The sequence below is a fragment of the Mustela lutreola genome, chromosome 8 (genome assembly GCF_030435805.1).
Source record: "Mustela lutreola isolate mMusLut2 chromosome 8, mMusLut2.pri, whole genome shotgun sequence".
Taxonomy (NCBI): Eukaryota; Metazoa; Chordata; class Mammalia; order Carnivora; family Mustelidae; genus Mustela; species Mustela lutreola.
This window is the reverse complement of record NC_081297.1, coordinates 104,814,641-104,835,413: the sequence shown is the minus strand read 5'-3', so window position 1 is coordinate 104,835,413 and position 20,773 is coordinate 104,814,641. Positions and strand designations below refer to the sequence as shown.

General features: G+C 37.1%; 1 protein-coding gene across 4 annotated transcripts in view; it reads left to right on the top strand.

The window, feature by feature from the left end:
• The window catches only part of PTPRR (protein tyrosine phosphatase receptor type R), a 241,843-nt gene that overhangs the window by 191,508 nt on the left and 29,562 nt on the right, over window positions 1-20,773 (top strand). For all 4 annotated transcript variants that reach the window (XM_059186321.1, XM_059186322.1, XM_059186323.1 and 1 more), the window contains 4 exons: window positions 4,239-4,425; window positions 6,391-6,475; window positions 15,421-15,500; window positions 15,924-16,061. In XM_059186321.1, the coding sequence (XP_059042304.1) occupies window positions 4,239-4,425; window positions 6,391-6,475; window positions 15,421-15,500; window positions 15,924-16,061 (490 nt within the window). The remainder of the gene's footprint in view (window positions 1-4,238; window positions 4,426-6,390; window positions 6,476-15,420; window positions 15,501-15,923; window positions 16,062-20,773) is intronic.

The window sequence follows — 20,773 nt, the reverse complement described above, 5'->3', positions numbered from 1 at the left end:
ACGTTAATCTCAGCATAAACAATTTTTGTGTTTCTGCAAAGATCTCTCAAAGTAGATCCCTTAGGGAGGCAAAAGGTGGGAGTTATATTGGACTTTATTCCATTATCACCCAAAATAATTGCCAGGCAACACTTCTTAGAAGCAGTGTACTTACGCTGTCGGGTTCATCCTTGGAATAAGCCTCTGAAGAAGGTACCCTTAATTACTCACTAAATAAAAGAAGAAGAAATTCTGATGCAACAAAGCTAGGTCCACCAGAAGGACGTGGGAGAGGCAGGATTTGAGCCCAGACAAATCTGACGGTGAGGCTGGAATTCATACTCTGACTAGTACCCTGCCTCTACATTAGATTTCAGTTGTCTTGACCTTCCCCTAACAGCTGACCCCCAGCTCCACGTAGGGCACTGGCTAGCCTGACATAATCTGCCCACCCTACCCTTGCTTTTGGGGAGTGAATCAGAAAGTGCTTGGGTTTCGTAGTCTAGCTTGGATTGAATTTTTGTTCCATGTTCATGTTCCTAAGTTAATTATTTCTTCACCCATAAAATGGGGAAAGTAATAACCTCAGAGAGCTGTTACAGAGATGGCAATAGCATATGTGAAAGTGCTTAGAACAACGCTTGGCAAATCATGGATGTTTAATAAATATTAGTTTCCTTTCTTCCTTCCCTTGCCAGACAAAAGTCGTTCTTCCTTACTAAGTCAGTTTGCATGAAAATGCTTTCATGGCTCTCACTTTATCACAGAAGCTGTGGAACTTATGTTCATTCGATCAAATGGACCCTATTAGACATGGAATCTCAGAGGCTTCTCATCCCCCAAGTGTGGGCAGGGGATGCTGTGGAAAGCCCTGTTAGATGTTTATATAAGCTGACATTTGAAATTCTCTTTTCTGGGTTTGGACAAGCATTTTATACTCTTACGTCTGTGACTCTTGTTTCTCTCTCATTTCTCCAACCTAACCCTGCCCCCCAACTCCAAAATGCACTTTTATACAACTGAACTCTAGCTCAAACTGCTTATAGGCCATTTCTCAAAGATGCCTTATCATTTCCTGCTTCCACATTTTTTTTTTCTCCTGCCGGGCTCTCTCCTTGAATAACCTCTTACGGAAAATTTATCTATGAACTTTTAACTTCAAGGCTTCACTCAAATGCCTGCTCCTGGCACAGCTCTGCCCACTCTGGATAGAAGAGACCTCCCTTTCTACTAGACCACCATGGCACAGAGTATCACTCAATGGACAGACTGCAGACGCTTTACTCTTTGGGGGCAGAAGATTGATTGGATGGAATAATAATTTAAAACAGCATCTGATTATAAATGGCCTGTCCCAACTCCTTACTAAAAAAATGTATGAAGCAAGCAAAAGCCGCAGTCTTACAAATACACTAAAACCTAATAAACAATGTATTATCAGAATTAGGAAGGAATTTCTGACAATTTAAAGGCCAGAGGAACTGGATTGAAAAACTTGTACAAACTGCTTTCCCACTAAAAATAGATAAAAATTCTTGCTCTGAGAATAGAACCACTCTTCACCCTCCTCAACTGTTTACTTCCTACTCAAAAATCACAGGGGCCCTGTCCATCACTCACAACAGCCACACACACACACACACACACACACAAGATGATGGGGGACAAACTCTTCTAACAGCTAAGTGATATTTTATGGGGTATCCAGTATGCTATCCCCTAATCCCTAACAGTGATTCAAAAGAATTAAACATAGTAAAAAAAAGACTAGAAAAGATATTTTGAGAACATGCCAAAAAAAAAAAAAAAAAAAGACAAGTCATCAATATTAATTTTTTTTAAGCCAGAGGTGGGAGGTGACAGGAGGGTGAATTGAAGGAAGGTGATACAAACTTCCATTTAAGACAAATAATAAGTAATAAATAATGTAATATATATGATGTCCTGTACAACACGATGACTATAGCTAACTCTGCTGTATGGTACATTTGAGAGCTGTTAAGAGAGTGGATCCTAAGTTTTCATCACAAGGAAAAGGTGTTTTTGTTTGTTTCTATAGGAGATGGTGAATGTTAATTAAATTTATTGTGGCAATCATTTCACAATATATGTAATTCAATTATTAATGTCGTCTACCTTAAGCTTATATGGTGCTATATATAAATTCTGTCTCAATAAAACTGGGGAAAAAAGTCAGATGTGAGACAAAATGTAGAATTAATAGGAAAATAAATACTTAATATTGATAAAATTGATAGTAAATATGTAATTGCTAATCTTTTCAAATAAAACAATGGCTGAAATATATAAAGTAAAAATTGCCAGGGATATAAAGAAAAATAACAATACAGGTGTTGGGGAAGATCACATACATCTCAGGCTTTGAGAAATCCAGTAGGAAAAAATAGATTGGAATAACATATAATTATTATATAATATAATATATATTATATTATAATATAATAATATAATATATATTATATATTATATATATGTATATATATACATATATATACATATACATATATATTTTTTTTTCTGACATTTCTGATGTCAGAAATGGCTATTTGTGTATATATAATATATAATAAATTATTATACATTATAATAATATAAATAAGGTGGTGTGTATATATACATATATATGTGCATAGATAAATTTATAGAGAGATAGATATAAATAGGTAATCAGTTCAGTTGCCTCCAAAAGTATCTATGAAATATTCAGAAAAAATTATCACAGTATTTGTCTCAAAGAAAAAATTGAGAAATTCCAAACATTAGAAGTTGGATGATTTGCATTTACTATTACTAGAAATTAATAAGGAAGATAAATTCATAAAAATTTAAATAAACATCAAGCCAAAGTAGGAATTAAAACTATGGTTATAGGACACCTGGGTGGCTCAGTTGGTTAAGCGACTGCCTTCAGCTCAGGTCATGATCCCAGAGTCCTGGGATCGAGTTCCACATCAGGCTCCCAGCTCCATGGGGAGTCTGCTTCTCCCTCTGACCTCTCCTCTCATGCTCTCTCACTCTGTGTCTCTCTCAAATAAATTAGAAAAAAAAAATTTTTTTTAAACTCCCAAAAACTACAGTTATAAACCATTTAGAAATGAACAAAAATGACATTACATATCAATTCGTAAGAGGAAGGAACTTAACATGCTTTTGTTCAATGGGTTTTTGAAAATTAAGCTCTAGCCACATGAGTATTTCCTGATGTCGTGCCCTTTAGAAAGCGTGTAAAGCACCCTTCGAATGAAATATCCTGGGCCTAGTATTTGCTCTTACTGTCTTTGTTTACATTTGTTTTGACCTGTTTTTCCCTATTCTCCATTTCCTTGGAATACCAACCACTAAGCAACATATTGGATCATCTCAGAAATACCTAAGGTCCTTTAAATTTAATAGTTCTTGTGAGTATAATCTATGACTTTGACCCTCAGTCTTGGTTCCACACAGCTAGTGTTGCTGTTAAGAGGCACTCACACCTTCTATCCGAGACACAAGGGGCCTTTACAAGTTGGAAGAGCTCCAACTCATCTCCCAACTAGAAGAGGAAAATTATGGAGGGAAGATAAATTATAACTCAGAATAAGAGTCTGTGATCTCAATATCTTCAGGAGTTTATCACAGAATTAAATAAATACATACACATACACACACACATATATATGCATGCATTCACACATACATACATAAATGGAAAATACGGATGCTATTTTTTTAGGGATTCACTCAGAATTATAAACAGTACATACATTTTAAAACTTTTAACTTCTATTTCAATGGCAATAATGTGGACCAAAGTGTTTTTTTTCTCTGAGCTTCCGGTGTCCAGTGAGATCATGTGTACAGTATATTGATGTCAGAAATGGCTATTTGATTTCTATACTGAACTCTCAGACATACGGAAAATAAAGCTGGTTTGTGTTATACATCATTTCTCAATCCAAATGTGATGTTTCTTTTCCTGAATTTTTCACTTAATATTACTAGCAAGTATATCATTAGTAAATTATAGTGCATTTTCTCAATTCAGACTTATTTCCAACAAAAAACCTGCCAGTTTCCTATAAAGAAACTGTAGATAGTTGGTATACTCGTCTATGGTACCATAAGAGAAAAAGACATTTGGTCCTTATTTCTGGAAAAGTTCTCACTAAATAGTGAGTACATATGTACGAAAGACAAATTTGTGTGATCAAAATAACTCATGTGGTTTCTAAACGTATTAACGGTCTTCCCCAATGTAGACGGGGGTCCAACGTATCTCTTACATTGGACATGAGTAGCTTGGGGAATGTTGAACCCTTTGTGGCTACCCCAACCCCACGGGAGACAGTGGCAATGGAGTATCTGCAGTCAGCCAGCCGAATACTCACAAGATCACAGCTGAGGGACGTCGTGGCAAGTTCACATTTACTCCAAAGTGAATTCATGGTGAGCCTGCTGTTTATTGTTCACTGCATATTCAGGGAACCCCCTCAGGGCTGCTGGTGACTAAGTTGATTCGGAAAAACACATGTCTACCCAGAGAGCTTTAGAACTTCTTAGATCTAATTATTGTCCAAAGGGAATATCCATTTTGTAGATCACTTTAGGTATATCAGTTGTACATTTTAATCCAAGTCTGTTGATTTTAATAAACTGATCATTCCAGGGTCTGCTCAGATATTTGCAACCACTTTAATGATGACATATCTAGCAGTGGGCTAGTATTACCAATAGCCTCTTCAACTATTATTAAGCATCCAAGGTAAAAGATGAACATGGAGTTTTTAAAATTAGACTTTGTAGTGTGTCATCTTTTCACATATGAAGAAAACCTAGCGAGATGAAAGAACCAGTCACACAGCTAGCCAAAAGTACATCCAATATTCTTTTCTAAAACCACAGATAGGCTTTTTGGGATAAGCCTTTAAAGGAAAGATGAGACCAACAAGGAATACCAAAGAGAAGGATAATACTGGGAGATGGTCATTGTCGGTGCTTGTCATAAAGCAGGAAGAAGCAGGGGAGGAAAGATCTGTCATGGTTTTACCAAAACAGACTGATGTGCTTGAAATTACCAAACATAAATGTGTGCTTTCTACTGAACATTCAACAATTTCGCTTCTTTTGGTAACTTGGAACTCGGAAGTTATAATATTTCATTGAAGCAGAGAGTAGGGATGAATATTATAAATATCTAAAATAATGCAAATTTAGGAAATGATATTTAAAAAGCAAACTACTCCTCTTTGTAGACCATATTCATGATCTCAAATTTCCAGACTGACTGAAAACAATTTGAATTAATTTGTAGATAATTTCTTTCATCAAATTGAATTCATTTGTAGATAATTTCTTTCATTTCAGTGAATATTAGGCTGTTGAGTTATATTTTCCATTGAAGAAAGTTCAAGTAATGAAAATAGTATTTCACGTGATCTAAAAATAAGTTCCTTTGTTTCACATTAACATTTATCTAATAATCTTTTCCAGAATTTTAACTAGAGATCCTCTATTTTGTCTAATCAGATCTTTACATATTTGTTTTGACCCTTTGAAAACGTTGGCTAATGACTTTCATTGTCCCAGTCATCTATAGATGCTCACCTTTAAGATCTAATTCACTTCCACAGAGCCATTTCTGCTCTAATTGTTCCTCTCCAGTCATTTGAGGCCCATGACATATTCTGAGTAAAAACATTTGTATTCCTGTTAAGAAGAAGAAAACAGTGTCTGGAATCCCTTCACTAAAAATATTGCATTTACAACAACAAATGGAACAATACAATGAATCACTGACCTCTACCTCTGAAACCAGTAACACATATATGTTAATTAATTGAATTTAAACTTAAAAAAGAAAAAAAAAACAAAACAAAAAACAAATGGAACAATACAATCATAATCCATTCCTTAATACAAAAAAAATTATATTGCCATCACTTGAATCAAAAAAAAAAATCCCTTTGTATTTACCATTTGGAGAGGGAGGTTTTAATAATCCTGACAGAGTCATACAATGTTAAAAGAGAATCCATCATAATGAAATTTTTGATAACTTACATGAAGTTTTTTAAAATTTGAATACATTGTCCATTTTCAGCTGTTTATATATATTTCTAGCAATTATGTCAGAACAGAATTTTAAAAATCTAATAAAAATTTTATATGTTTCTTTAATAACCGTATGTAAAATAATACTTTCTAACACAGCGAGCTGTTTCTTAGAGTCAACTTGCCAGGGTGCAGCTAATATGTTTGTGAAAGGAAGGGTGTTGGTCAACCAGAGGTGGTAGTCTGTTGTTTTATAAATGACTTTGAAGTTCAATAGGGTTCTGGATCAGATGGCCCCCTGTGAAGATTTTCTTTGTGGCAGCATCAGATATACTAATTTGATATCATTTATTTTTGCAGGAAATACCAATGAACTTTGTGGATCCCAAAGAAATTGACATTCCCCGTCATGGAACTAAAAATCGCTATAAGACCATTTTGCCAAGTAAGTTTCTTGAATGAAATAGTTTGCATTATAAAGCATAAGCCTTCCCCAGTCACCCTTACCTTATCACTTTCCATCCTCACAACTTCTCCATACACACCAAATTTGGAGTTATAAATGCACATTAAAACTACTGACCATGAAAGTAGCTTGAGGTTCATTACTTTATCCTGTACTACTCTTCTTAAAATGATCAGCTCAGGGGCGCCTGGGTGGCTCAGTGGGTTAAGCCACTGCCTTTGGCTTGGGTCATGATCTCAGGGTCCTGGGATCGAGTCTCGCATCGGGCTCTCTGCTAGGCAGGGAGTCTGCTTCCCTCTCTCTCTCTGCCTGCCTCTCCCACTACTTGTGATTTCTCTCTGTCAAATAAATACATAAAATCTTTAAAAAAAAAAAAAATGATCAGCTCACAATTCCAGCAAACACATGGGTCTAAAATAATATTGTACCACACATTATGGTCAATTGATTTCATCAAACAATTCAATGGACAAAGGATAGTCTTTTCAGCTAAAGGTTGCTGAGACAGCTGAATAGTCACGAACCAAAAAAAAAAAAAAAAAAAAAAAAAAAAATGAAGTTAGATGTATGGAGGCCTGGATGGCTCAGCCGGTCATGATCCCAAGGTCCTGAGATTCACACCATGTCGAGTTCTCTGCTCATCAGAGTAGTCTGCTTCTACTCCCTCTGTCCCTCTCCAGCTTATGCACTCTCACTCACTCGCTTTCTCCCAAATAAATAAATAAAATCTTTTTTTATTTTTTTTTAAAGATTTTATTTATTTATTTGACAGACAGAGACCACAAGTAGGCAGAGAGGCAGGCAGAGAGAGAAAGAGGAGGAAGCAGGCTCCCTGCAGAGCAGAGAGCCTGATGTGGGGCTCAATCCCAGGACCCTGGGATCATGACCTGAGCCGAAGGCAGAGGCTTTAACCCACTGAGCCACCCAGGCGCCCCTAAAATCTTTTTTAAAAAAATGAAGTGGGACCCTGCCCCACACCATATACAAAACTCAGTACAAAATGGATCAGACCCGAAGGTAAGAGCTAAAACTATAAAACTATTAGTATAAAACAGATGTAAATCTTCATGACTTTCAATTAGTCAATGACTTCTAAAATATGACACCAAAGTACAAGCAATCACAAAAAATAGATAAATTAAATTTTATTAGATTAAAATATTTTATGCTTCAAAGGATACCATTAAGAAGATAAACTCACAAAATGGGAAAAAACATTTGTAAATTAAATACCTAATAAAGGACTTCTATCTAGAATGTATAAAGAACTCTTACCGGGGGCGCCTGGGTGGCTCAGTTGGTTAAGCAACTGCCTTCAGCTCAGGTCATGATCCCAGGGTCCTGGGATTGAGCCTCACATTAGACTTCCTGCTCAGTGAGGAGCCTGCTTCAATCTCTCCCTCTGCTGCTCTGCCTGCTTGTGTCTCTTGCTCTCTCTATCAAATTTAAAAAAAAAAAAAAGAACTCTTACCACTTAGTTATCAAAAGACAGCCCAATTTAAAAATGGGCAAAAGACTTGAGTAGACATTTCTCCATGGAAGAGATACAGATGATCAACAAGCATTCGAAAAGATGCTCAACATTATTGGCCATAAGGGAAATCAAAACCACAATGAGATACCACCTCACATCCACATGATTACAATAAAAATGATAGACCATACAGAAAGTGCTAACAGGGATGGGAAGAAACTGGAACCTTCCCACATTGCTAGTAGAGAAGTAAAATGGTACAGCTACTTAAGAAACAGTGTGGTAGTTCCTCAAACGGCAAATCCTAGAGTGACTGTATGACTCAGACATTCTACTCCTAGGCATATAACCAAGAGAAATGAAAACATTTCATTGTCAATCACAAGACAAATAGATAGTTGGGATTTTGGCAAAATCCATAAACATTTCAAAACAATAGCTCTGGAAAAATGGAGCCACAGAGACTTTTTAAAAGTATTGATATTAGAAAGCTATACACAAATGTTTCTAACAGCATTATTTATAATAGCCCCAAAGGTGGAAACAACCAAAATATCCATCAACTGATGGAGAAATAAAATGTAGACTATCCACACAATGAAATATTACTCAGTCATAAAGAGGAATGAGGAGCTGATGCCTGCTACAACATGAATGAACCTTGAAACATTATGCTAAGTGAAAGAAACCATCACAAAAGACCTCATACTGTATAATTCCATTTATATGAAGTGGCCAGATTGGCAAATCTATAAAGACATAAACTGTCTTAGGGGTTGCCTAGTGCCGGGAGGCATGAGAAATAGCTGTCAGTTGTACAAGTTTGTGAATAAAGAAAAAGAACTCTATGATGGTACACTTCAAATGTGTGAATTGTATGGTATATGGGTTATATCTTAAAGCTGTTACCAAAAAATTTCGTTGTGTACAATAATCATCTAGAGTCCTTGGGGCACTTGGGTGGCTCAGTGGGTTAAAGCCTCTGCCTTCAGCTCAGGTCATGATCCCAGAGTCCTGAGATCGAGTCCCGCATCGGGCTCTCTGCTCAGCAGAGAGGCTGCTTCCTCTACTCTCTCTCTCTGCCTGCCTCTCTGCCTACTTGTGATCTCTGTATGGTCTATCAAATAAATAAAAAATCTTTAAAAAAATAATAATCACCTAGAGTCCTTATAAAAATCTAGAGTCTTAATAGATGAAAGAAAAAAAAAAATTCTGGAATCCTCTGTCCCACCCAGGGATTCTGTTTAAGTAAGTCTGCTGTTGGGTTTAAGAATCCGTATTTCTTTTTAAAAAAAGATTTTTAAAAATGATTTTATTTATTTATTTGACAGAGAGAGCACAAATAGGCAGAGTGGCAGGGAGAGGGAGAAGCAGGTTCCCCGCTGAGCAGGAAGCCCAATGTGGGGCTCGATCCCAGGACCTTGGGATCATGACCAGAGCCAAAGGCAGAGGCTTAACCCACTGAGCCACCCAGGTGCCCCAAGAATCTGTATTTCTTAGCTAACACCCAGGTGATTCTGATACAGATAATACCAGGACCACACTTTGAGAAACACTGTTTGGCAATGTTAAACAAAATTTAACTGGGGTGCCTGGGTGGCTCAGTTGGTTAAACATCTGACTTCAGTTCAGGTCATGATCTCAGGGTCCCGGATCAAGCCCCGCTTTGGGCTCCCTGCTCAGCGTGGAGCCAGCATCTCCTCTCCCTCTGCTGCTTCCCCTGCTTGTGCTCTCTCTCTCTCTCTCTCTCAAATGAAAGAAAGAAAGAAAGGAAGGAAGGAAGGAAGGAAGGAAGGAAGAAAGAAAGAAAGAATCTTTAAGGAAAAAAACTAAAAATCTTTAAAGAAAAAAACTAAATTTAACTCCATGAAATTTATCAATATCAGGCAATGAGCTAGTAAGAAATAAAAAATGGCCTCTAAGATCAAGGAGGTCATGGACTAGAGGAGAGAGGCACGTAAATGAGTAATTATGTTCAATGCCAGAATTGAGATCTAGCCCAAGTAGTGTAGGAGTATAGAGAGGACCGAGCTATTTTATTTAGAGTAGCAAAAATGCTTTGGAGAGGATGTAACATTGTCATTCGCTAGACAACAGATGGTTAGGGTTTGGCAAAATCCATAAACATCTCAAAACAATACTCTGGAAAGGTGGAGCCACAAAACTTTTGAAAAGTATGGATATTGAAATAGTAGAGTTTGTATAATTAAGCCCGTGAATTCACTCATAAAACATCAAATTCTCCAAAGTTATGGTAATATCAAGAATTATTGTTAATGATGTCTTTGAGCTTCCCCCTCTGGTAGAGCTGGAAACACTCCACTATAACATATTTTTAATGGGTCTATCCAGTATCATCCCTGTTGAAAGATATTTTATAACTACAGGAATGAAAGTGCTGTGTGTTACAAGTGTGCTTCTCTCTGTCTCTGTCTCTCTCAAGATTTTTCATCTGAAATTTACCAAATATAAGTAATTAGGGCATATACATTTACTGCAATTTTACTTAACCATCCAATGTCAGAAGGATTCAGTAATTATTAGGATTATTTAAAGTTTAGCCTTCTCAGAGGTGCCTGGGTCGCTCATTCAGTTACGCATCTGACTATTGGTTTCAGCTCAGGTAATGATCTCATGGAACTCGAGGTCAAGCCCACAGAGCTCCAAGTTAGGTTCCTAGCTCAGCAGGAAGTCAGCTTGAAGTCCCTCTCCCTCTGCTCCTCCCCACACTCGCACACTCTGTCTCCTTTTCTCTCTCTCTCTCTCTCTCTCTCAAATAAATAAATAAATCTTTGGGGAAAAAAAAAAAAAGAAAGAAAGAAAAATAAATAAAGTTCAGCCTTCTCTATTTCCTGCTCAGATGATATCAGACCTAGTCTCTCATAGTCCTGTGTCAGCTTTTCCATTCCCAGAACTGGGGTGGGTCACTTGAACCAGGGCACCTGTGCTGACAAGTGATGTTGCAAATAATGGGTTTTCTGTTGAAAATGTCTGTAGCCTGAATGCACTACCCATCCCCTGTTGCACAAAATATAATTTGGTATGTCTAGTTTGGGCACACCCCACTATTGGTTGAAAATCATCAGAGAAGACTGGAATTTATATGGAAAGCTATTCTTTATGGTTTATTTTAGACTATAATATGGGATAAATTTGAAACATTACATAAAATAATTTAAAATGATTAAGATTTTAAGGGGCTTTTTTGAGATTTTATTGATTTATTTGAGAGAGAGCTAGCAAAGAGAGAACAAGTGGGGGGTGAAGCAGAGAGAGAGAGAGAGAAACAGCCTCCTCTCTGACTCTATTGTCAGGGCTCTATTGCAGGACGCTGGGGTCATGACCTAAGCTGGAGGCAGATGCTTAACCAACTGAACCACTCAGGCTCCCCAAGTATTACTTTTTTTCATTGTTTTAACCTATAGTAAACTCAAGTTTAAACTTCCAACATGGGGTGCCTGGGTGGCTCAGTCCATTAAGTGTCTGCCTTGGGCTCAGGTCATGACCCCAGGATCCTAGGTTGGAGCTTCATGTCAGTCTCCCTGCTCAGGAGGGGAGCCTGCTTCTCCCACGTCCTCTGCCCCTCCCGCCTCTTGTGTTCTCTCTTACCCACTATCTCAAATAAATAAATAAAATCTTTAAAAAAAAATACTGCCAGATTTTACATATTAGTGAGGCTATCTAATTTGGAAAATGTTTTGCAGAAGAAATATGGATGACCAAGAGCCAATTAAATCATGGCTCTTTCCCTAAGGATGATGTCAGCCTGGCTCAGAACGCTCTACGTGGTAGATTAAAGTGCAAAGTGTAAATTTATGTCACATACGTTGCAACAAAAAACAAATATTAGTGATGAAAATAGGTCTATGTCCTAAATCATAAAAGCAATGGGAAAAAAAACTAATCATACATTATTATGAAATTTTTTACACAATGAAGTATAATAACAAATTTCATGTATATTTATTCCATGCTGACAATTTATATATAGAAATATAAAACAATATAAATGAAATCAAAGAACTCTACTAATTAAACCCTAATTACTTTGGCCATCACTTCATATTTAAAAATCTAAAATCTGGTAATATTTCTTACTTATGTTTCCTATTCTGTTAAGTGCCCAGAACAGAGTAGATATGCAAATAAGTGAGCCACTCATTAAGGCAACAAGTTGTATGGCTCAAACAAAATATTGGAGTTAGACTTGCCTCTCTACCTTGGCAAGGAGCATTTATAGTTTATGGAAGACAACTTAATCTTTCTGCACCATCCTTTCTTCATCCCTAAAGATAGTGATAATAATATTGCTACATAGGGCTGTGGAGAGAATTAAGTAATCATATGTGAAAAGAGAGGTTCCCACTACTAGTGAGCCCCCATCTAATGTTAGTTTCTCCTCTCCTGCCACCTAACTGAGCATGCATCAGTCATTAACCCCACAACCAATTCCAGAAAATAGTAGCATTAATGGGGAAAGAAAACTTTACAGTTTCAAATGCAAACTATTTAATTGCCCTTTTTTCTCTTACAATTTTCACATGGATTTTAAAAAGGGAGTTTCCATATAATCGCCATCTTGCATTGCTAAGATCAACACTGTCAAAACCCTGTAGAGTGAAGGTAACACTCTGTATCTCCAATATGATGGCCATTAGCTATGTGTAGCAATGGAGTATGCGAAGTTTAGCCAGTGCACCTGAGGAACTGATTTTTAAGTTTTATTTTATTTTCATTAATTTAACGTTAGCTACATGTGGCTAGTGGCGCCATATTGGATAATGCAAGCCTGGAGTCTTCTCTCTCCTGCAACAAACTGAAAGTGACTCCCAGTCACCTGGAAGGTGGAGCCAAGTCCCTGCCTTTCCTCCTATTTCCCACTTATCTTGAATTCATCTAGAGAAACTATGCTATTCCTCTCATCCTCTGCCTATGCCCAGGGATACACTAGCAGTATAAGCACGTCTTTCATCGAATAGCTTCTCCTCCTGACTCCAAACCTCAAATGCTTTTCTGCCCAGAGAAGAAATCATTGGAGCAGAATAACCTTTGACAAAATCTGATAAGATGGCAGTCGGAATATCAGGATCCAGAGGTGCCTGGGTCATGCAGTCGGTTAAAGGTCTGACTCTTGGTTTTGACTCAGGTTGTGATCTCATGGTTGTTAGATTGAGCCCACTGTTGGGCTCCATGCCTGGTGTGGAGTCTACTTGAATTTCTTTCTCCCTCTTCCTCTGCCCCTCCCCCTCATACACTCTCTGTCTCTCAAATAAATTAAAAAATCTTTAAAAAAAAATTAAAGGATATCAGGATCCAGGTACCATTTTTTGTGTTAAATAGAAAGAGTTAAATTGCCAGAGGTATTTTGAAGAGGCCAGATGGGGAAATTTCATGTGTTCTATACGCTAAATCTATATGTGTTCAATAATCTGTTGAGAAGAAAAAAGAAACAGGAAAGAGAGCAGAAGAAAGAGAAGGAATAAGAGAGAAGGGGGGAGGGAGGGAAAAGGGGGAAGGAAGAGGAAGAAAGCAAGAGGAGGGAAGGAAGGAAATAAAAGGGGAGGAGCAGAGGAGAGGGAAGAAGAATTGGTCAGTGTTGGGATTGTTATTGCCTCTTCCTAGATGTATCATAAGTGGCATGCTAAATATTTAACATGTAGTCCAGAAATATCTGTCCTGATAAAAGGTGAATTTGACCAAAATATAGACTTAAAATACACATACTGACTTAAAATGCTTAAAATGAATACATTTATAACAGTAATATGGAAATAATGATGATAATGATGATAAAGTTTTGGATTTTTTTTAAATCATCAGCTTTTTTTTAATTAGTCTAATCTAACATTAAAAAGGCTAAAAAGCTTTGATTAGAGTGACAGTTTTCCCTTAGTCAGTCCTATGGTGCATTCTTGTTTAAAAAGTTTTTGGAAACCTCTAAATGCTTGGAAGACTTACAAACTACCAATTTCCAAGCTAAGTTTAGCTTGACAGGGAACCTGCTTCTAAGAAGTTTATAGGGCTGAGTTCTCAATAAATCATATACATGGTTGGCCTTATAAAAACTGAAGGGAGTGGGCTTCTGTTCAAGTCTCACTGGTATAGGGCTCTTGTGGAAACTTCTAATAGCGGATACTGAAAAGGGACGAACAATTTTCCAGTCCCCTTTGCTAACAAAAGGAATCTAGAAAGTCAAAAACAGTGTTTCAACTCTAATAGAAATGAATTCTGATATTAAACACTCTATGAACCACATACCAGGTAGAAATCACAAAGGATACAAAAGTTAGTTTAAAAAAAAAAGTTAATTAAATATAATTTTTTCCTTCAAGGGGTTCAGTACAATTCATTGAAAGCAGGTAAAAATTGAAGTACTTAAAATATAAGATGGTAAATATTAAAATAAAACATGAAAAAAGTAGCACAGTAGGCTTATTTGGTTTAGCTCAACAAGAGTCATTGGTGGCATCAGTAATGCCGAGGAGTCTCGGCATTAAACTAAGGTTAGGATAGACTGGGGTGTACACAAGGTGGACCGAATTGTAGAGGTGGAGGTAAGAACAGTGGGTATTGATAAACTCTCTCAAGTTTGCCAGTCTAGAGAAAAGCAGTAATAAAACAATTACTAGAGAGGAATGCCTAGAACTGACTTCTTAAATAGTGGAACATTTTTTAACCATCTAAATCAATGCAATAAACAAATATTGAATGTCTGCTATTCATATAAGCACCATCCTAGACACTGAGTCTTGGATAAAATGAAAAAAAAATCTCTGTCTTTACCTTTAAGAGGCTCGGAGTGTGTCAGACTAAAGAAATCATAAAGGGATGATTTGGCCTTAATTCATTTATATAAACATTGGTAGAAATAACTACCATATTTTCCGTAACACCGTGGTTTGGAAAGAGCCTTTCAACTTCTTGACAGAAAGTGATTTGAAGAGTTAAGACAATGTTCTTAGCACTATAACAATCTACCTAATATCAGATTTTCCTGCTGTAGGTGCACAAATGGTAACTAAAGACAGCTTCTTTAGGGAGAGGGGATTCGCGCCAGACCAAGTGTTTTTATTGGACAGAAGAGAAGTGTGAAGTGAGTAAGAAAATCTGGTACAAATTCCAAATCCCAAAGAACAGAAAAAGGAGCATAAATAAGAAATGGGGTCAAGAATCAGAAAGCCACAAAAAATAACATGATGAGTAAACTCAATATCTCAAGCTTATGGGCAAGATTTGTGTTAAGGGACAGGGACCAAGATGGACCCAATTGTCCCTCAGTGCACACAGTTGTATCAAAAGACAGACACACAGACACATCAGCAACAAACATTGACACAAGCCAGATGGTCAGTATATAAATTCACAAGTGTGCTATGTAGTTACTGGTGTTCTAAGGAGCTTTAAAAAGAGTAGGTCTGTCTAAAGCATTCCTTCTTATTTTCTTCATTAGATCCCCTCAGCAGAGTGTGTTTGAGACCAAAAAATGTAACTGATTCTTTGAGCACCTACATTAATGCTAATTATATTCGGGTAAGTAAGTAAATAAAAATATCTTTCTGATGAGCATGTTGACTTACTATGTGGAATTGTTGGCGGTGGTTTTCCCCTCAGAGTGGATTAATTTTGATTTAACTCGGTTACTAGCAACCTTTCTCGTTTGTTTAGTCATAATCGACACTGGTAGCGGGTCCTTTACCTCGAGCCTTCCTTTCCTGTGTGTCTCTGGCTGCAGGTCAAGGTGCTGGGGGGTTCTCCAGTGAGAACCGGGCATCATGGCCCTCACTACTGTGTGCCATGCTTGACTTGGGAGAACAGCCAGATGGATTGTGCTAGAATCAGTGAAGCCATGAACACTTGTGTTGTTTTGGACCGTTTTGTTCTGAACTTGTTCTAAACTTTCAGGGCAAGGCATGAATTTCAAGTCCAATATTTCTGTCTCTTTACTCACACCAGGGCTACAGTGGCAAAGAGAAAGCATTCATCGCCACCCAGGGCCCCATGATCAACACCGTGAATGATTTCTGGCAGATGGTTTGGCAGGAAGACAGTCCCGTGATTGTCATGATCACAAAACTCAAGGAAAAAAATGAGGTATGGCCTTTCCCCAAGGAGTGAACGTTATAAATTTTCTGTTGCTATGGAAGAGCTATTGTAAAAGGAAAATTGCCTTGTACTTAACTACACGTTGAAGATGGAAATTTAAAGACATGTTCACTTCATGCTTCTGAGAATGGTCATTGTTGTCCCTGTGTGAGTGGCAGCTTTCTATCAAAAGAATCAATACACTTGGCATATATTTATCTCATATATCCCACATACCTCTGTTAGGAAATGAGGGGCTCTGCATTATCACTCTGATTTATAAGCAGGGAAATTTAAAAAAATCACTCATTCATACCTCAAATCATTTTTGAGCACTTATTGTGTGACAGATACTGCTTTAGTTGTTGGTAATATGTTAGCAAACAAAACACACAGAGATGTCTGCCATTGGTAGATTTTAACTTTCTAATGGGGAAGACAGATTAAAAAACAATAAACATAATAAATTCATAAAACCGTAGCAGTTAGAAAGAATAAATTGTATAGGGGGACCAAGGTAGGTAGGATAAGAAGATTGGGTGTGCTGAGCTGTAGGAGGGATGAGAAGGGAGGAATATGCTTTTGTATTATATAGGGCGGGAGGAATGAAGCCCCCTAAGTAAGGGAGATTTGAAAGAAAAATTTGAAGGAAGTTATAAAAGCCAAGCAAGATTTTCAATATCTTCGTAATAAGCAATCCAAGGAGATAAATTTAGGTTCCGTTTCCATACTAGCAGTCTTTCCTAAGGGTCTAGATTACAAAACATTCATTCAGTCCTTTACATCATAAAAACAGAATTTTGTAATTCCCAAAGGGTGCTACGTACTGCTTACATGTTAGGACATCTTATTGGAATAATTTACAGTCTGATTTTAGTCAGCATTTGTGTTTGCTTGCTTATCAAAATTACTGTATCAGAGCCTCACAATGACAATAAGAATTTAAGAAAACTGAGCTTTCCCTTATGCCTTTTTGGTGAGTTATAACCCTTAAGTATACTATAATCTTGTACTAATCAAGAAAATCCAGGCTCACAAGCAGCAATTTATAAGTTTTGTAAAGCTTGTTGCCCTCTTTCATTTTTGCTACAATAGATAAAGGATTTTTTCCCCTGAATCTATCCTAGAAAAAAGTGTATTTTGGGCCAGAAGATGAAGCTATCTACTTAACTAACTAAATAGCTTACTGAATAAATATATTTCTATGAATCTTATATGAAAACCTGAGGTGGGGGCCGCCTGGGTGGCTCAGTGGATTAAAGCCTCTGCCTTCGGCTCAGGTCATGATCCCAGGGTCCTGGGATTGAGTCCCGCATCGGGCTCTCTGCTCAACAGGGAGCCGGCTTTCTCCTCTCTTTTTGCCTACTTGTGATCTCTGTCTGCCCAATAAATAAATAAAATCTTTAAAAAAAGAAAGAAAGAAAGAAAGAAAGAAAGAAAGAAAGAAAGAAAGAAAGAAAGAAAGAAAGAAAACCTGAGGTGGCATAATAAAAATAGCCTCTAATATTCTCAGCTGTTTCACCCATATCAATATATCAACACATCAGGGAACTGATAATTCCTGCACAGTTGTTTGATATCCATGACACTCTGCCTTTATTTTACCTACTCAAAACCGACTGTTCAAGTTTAAAGTGTATTCTCTGTATATATCCATTCCTGCATACAAACAGGCTAGGATAATCTGAAAAACCTCCCATCACAAAACTAGTCATACTAGATAAAATTTAAAATAGCGTAAAATATAAAATAGAATATAGTAACATTTCCTAGATCTGAATAGACTGTATTACTCATTATTAAAATTAAAAATTCCTTTTTGCCCAGAGCTTCCATGATGTAAATATAATACTACAGTGGAAACTTTGATGTTTTTCAGATAAAATAGTAAAATAAAAATAGCATGCCTAACAGAGCTTGGGGGGAAAAAATCCCAGCAGTCAAAAACTGAATAAAGGCATAAAGCCAGAGAATTATGGCTTACTTGGGCTTTAATGACAATACAAGAACTGGAGACAAAGCCTTGGGCTTGCAGGAGCCAGGAGCTGGAATGGAGACCTTCCACAGAGAGCGCTCCTGCAAAGGCTGTGCCTTCAGTAAAAAGGTGAACCACAAAAATAAACCTGCCTTCCAAAATAGGACCGTAACAGGAAATCAGTCCATCTAAATCTGGTCTTCTCGAGGGATAGATAAAAAGGGTCTCTCTGGTACTCACCATTCAAAAACCAGGAAACGCCAAGTTGAACAATTAATATAGAAAGTAATCCTGATTGATAACACTCTGTGGCACTTTACAGAAACAAAGGTAAAAGCTTTCTGGATACATACACTCTCGGGATTTACGTCAGAGAATTTCAACAGAAACAGCCTAGCCAAACATAAGCTCACAAGTCAAAATTATGAGACAACACAAGTAAATAAACAACATAAGGAAAAATCAGAAGAAACAAGTAAAGTAGACCTACAAGAAATGAAAATAATAGAAACTATAAATACATGCTTTTTTTATATAATTAAGCGCACAAATTATAAGATTAAAAACTTGACAGGGGAACAAATTACTGCCAAAAAAGACTAGGAAGATGTAAAAACAAACCAGAGTCATAGAAATAAATATTATAGAGATATTAAATTTTAAAAAGAACACCTCATTAGACAGGTGTGATAACAGGCCAGACACAGCTGAGTAAAAATAATGACCGAAATGCAAATAGAGCTAAAGAAATTACCCAGAAGACTGAAATGGCCAAAAATACGAAAGAAAATTTAAGACCTACAGGGCAGTATGTAAATGTCCAATGTATATAAAATGAATATTTTAGAAGAAGAGCAAAGAGAATATAAGAAAAGAAGCAATACTTGAGGAAATAGTGGCCAGAGATTTTCCAGAAGGGATAAGAAACATGAGCTGTCAAATTTGAGAATCATCATAAATTCTGGGCTAGTAAGTAAAAATAAATCCACTACTAGATACAACTAGGAAAATAGAAAACACTGCAGAGATGATTTTAACAACAGAGTAACTAACAAATGGCTTCTCAGTAGCAGCCATAGAAGCCAAAAAACAGAAGAACAGACCTAGCAAGGAATGAGAGACAGTGATAACCCAGAACTCACACCACATTTTGAAACATTCTTTCGATCTGAGTAGCATGCCTTACTCATTAAATTAAAATTAAAAATTCCTTTCTGTCCAGACCCTCCATGATGTAAATATAACTCCATAGAGGAAACTTTGATGTTTTGTAGATCAAAATGATACTGAGAAGCTTGGCTCAAAAGAAATATGCAGTAAGCTTCACACTACCAGGAAAATGCTGTTTACCAAAAATGTGCCAACTTTCAATTGTGTTGAGCGTCATTTTTTGAAATAGACAAAAATCATTTCCTCCCCCCAAAATGAAGTTGGAGTTATCTTTAGAAATTCCCAGGCTTTATATTTTCATGAACCTTTCTACTTTCTAATAAATAAATGACTAATTGCCAAGCTCTTATTTCATAATCCCAGCATTCTCCTATCACCAATAGGGTTTTTACTCTTTCTTATCATTCATGTGTTCACTGGTGTGTCACTTTTAATTTCCTTCAAGAACTTTTCCCCTGCATTCACAACGTGGCAAATGTTCAGGAGGCCGAGCTTTCAGCCTATCTCGACTTTCCATGTACCTTCCTCACAAAGCTCCATCATTACTAGTTTTGACTGAAAGCGTTCACATGGACACCAAGAGGCCATTGTAGGGTTATTAACTGACCTCACTGGGATTCTGTTGTGTCTCAGGGGATAGGGAAGCCCCGGGAGACAGAGAGACACAGACAATGGCCAGTCAGTGGAGCACTCAGAACTCACCCACGTCACGATTTAGTTCATGGTCTTAGAAAGGCATAGTTCATGGAACCCCAAAACAATGACAATAGGAACACCAAAGATCACTGATCACAGATCACCTTTAAGGAATGTAATAATAATGAAAAAGTTTGAAAAGATGTGAGAATTACCAAAATGGGACATGGAGACATGAAGTGAGCAAAAACTGTTGGAAAAATGGTGCCAATAAACTCCAGGAAGGAAAGGAGTCTCCGGGCAGGCTTGCCACAGACCTTCAATTTGTAGAAAATGCAGGATCTACAAAGAACATAAAGTGAAGCACGATACGAGGTATACCTGTACTAAGAACAAAAAAAACAACAAAAAACAAAACAAGTAAACCAAGTCTCAGACTTGGCTGTCTGTCCAGACAAGGTCAAGGAAGGTAATGTTGAAGGCCAGGCTGGCAGATAGACAGCAGAGCCTGTGGACCAGCTTTCAGCTTTCCCGGAGGACCAGAATTAGCTATTAGAATATCTTAGAGAGGCAGCCGGGCCTAGCACTGCCTAGCAATGCTGGACAGCTAATCTCTCATTCCCATTTCCTATGCTTGTACTGCCTAAGCAATTAAGGGTGGCCCCAAATTCAGAGGCTCACATCTCTCAAGCAAAATTACTGACATGTCCTTTCAGACATGCTTATATTCCAAATACAACCACACCTTAATTTTTAATTTGTTAGGTTTTATTCAATTGCTGTAGCCTGCTTTACTTCTAACTATAGCTAGAAACCCTCTTATTTGGCACAATTAGCAAAAAAAAGTTAGTGGGGGAAAAAAATCACAAAAACAACAACAGGACCCTAATGCTTTATTTTATCTTAAGACATGTGCATTTGTTCACACTACAATTTTTCA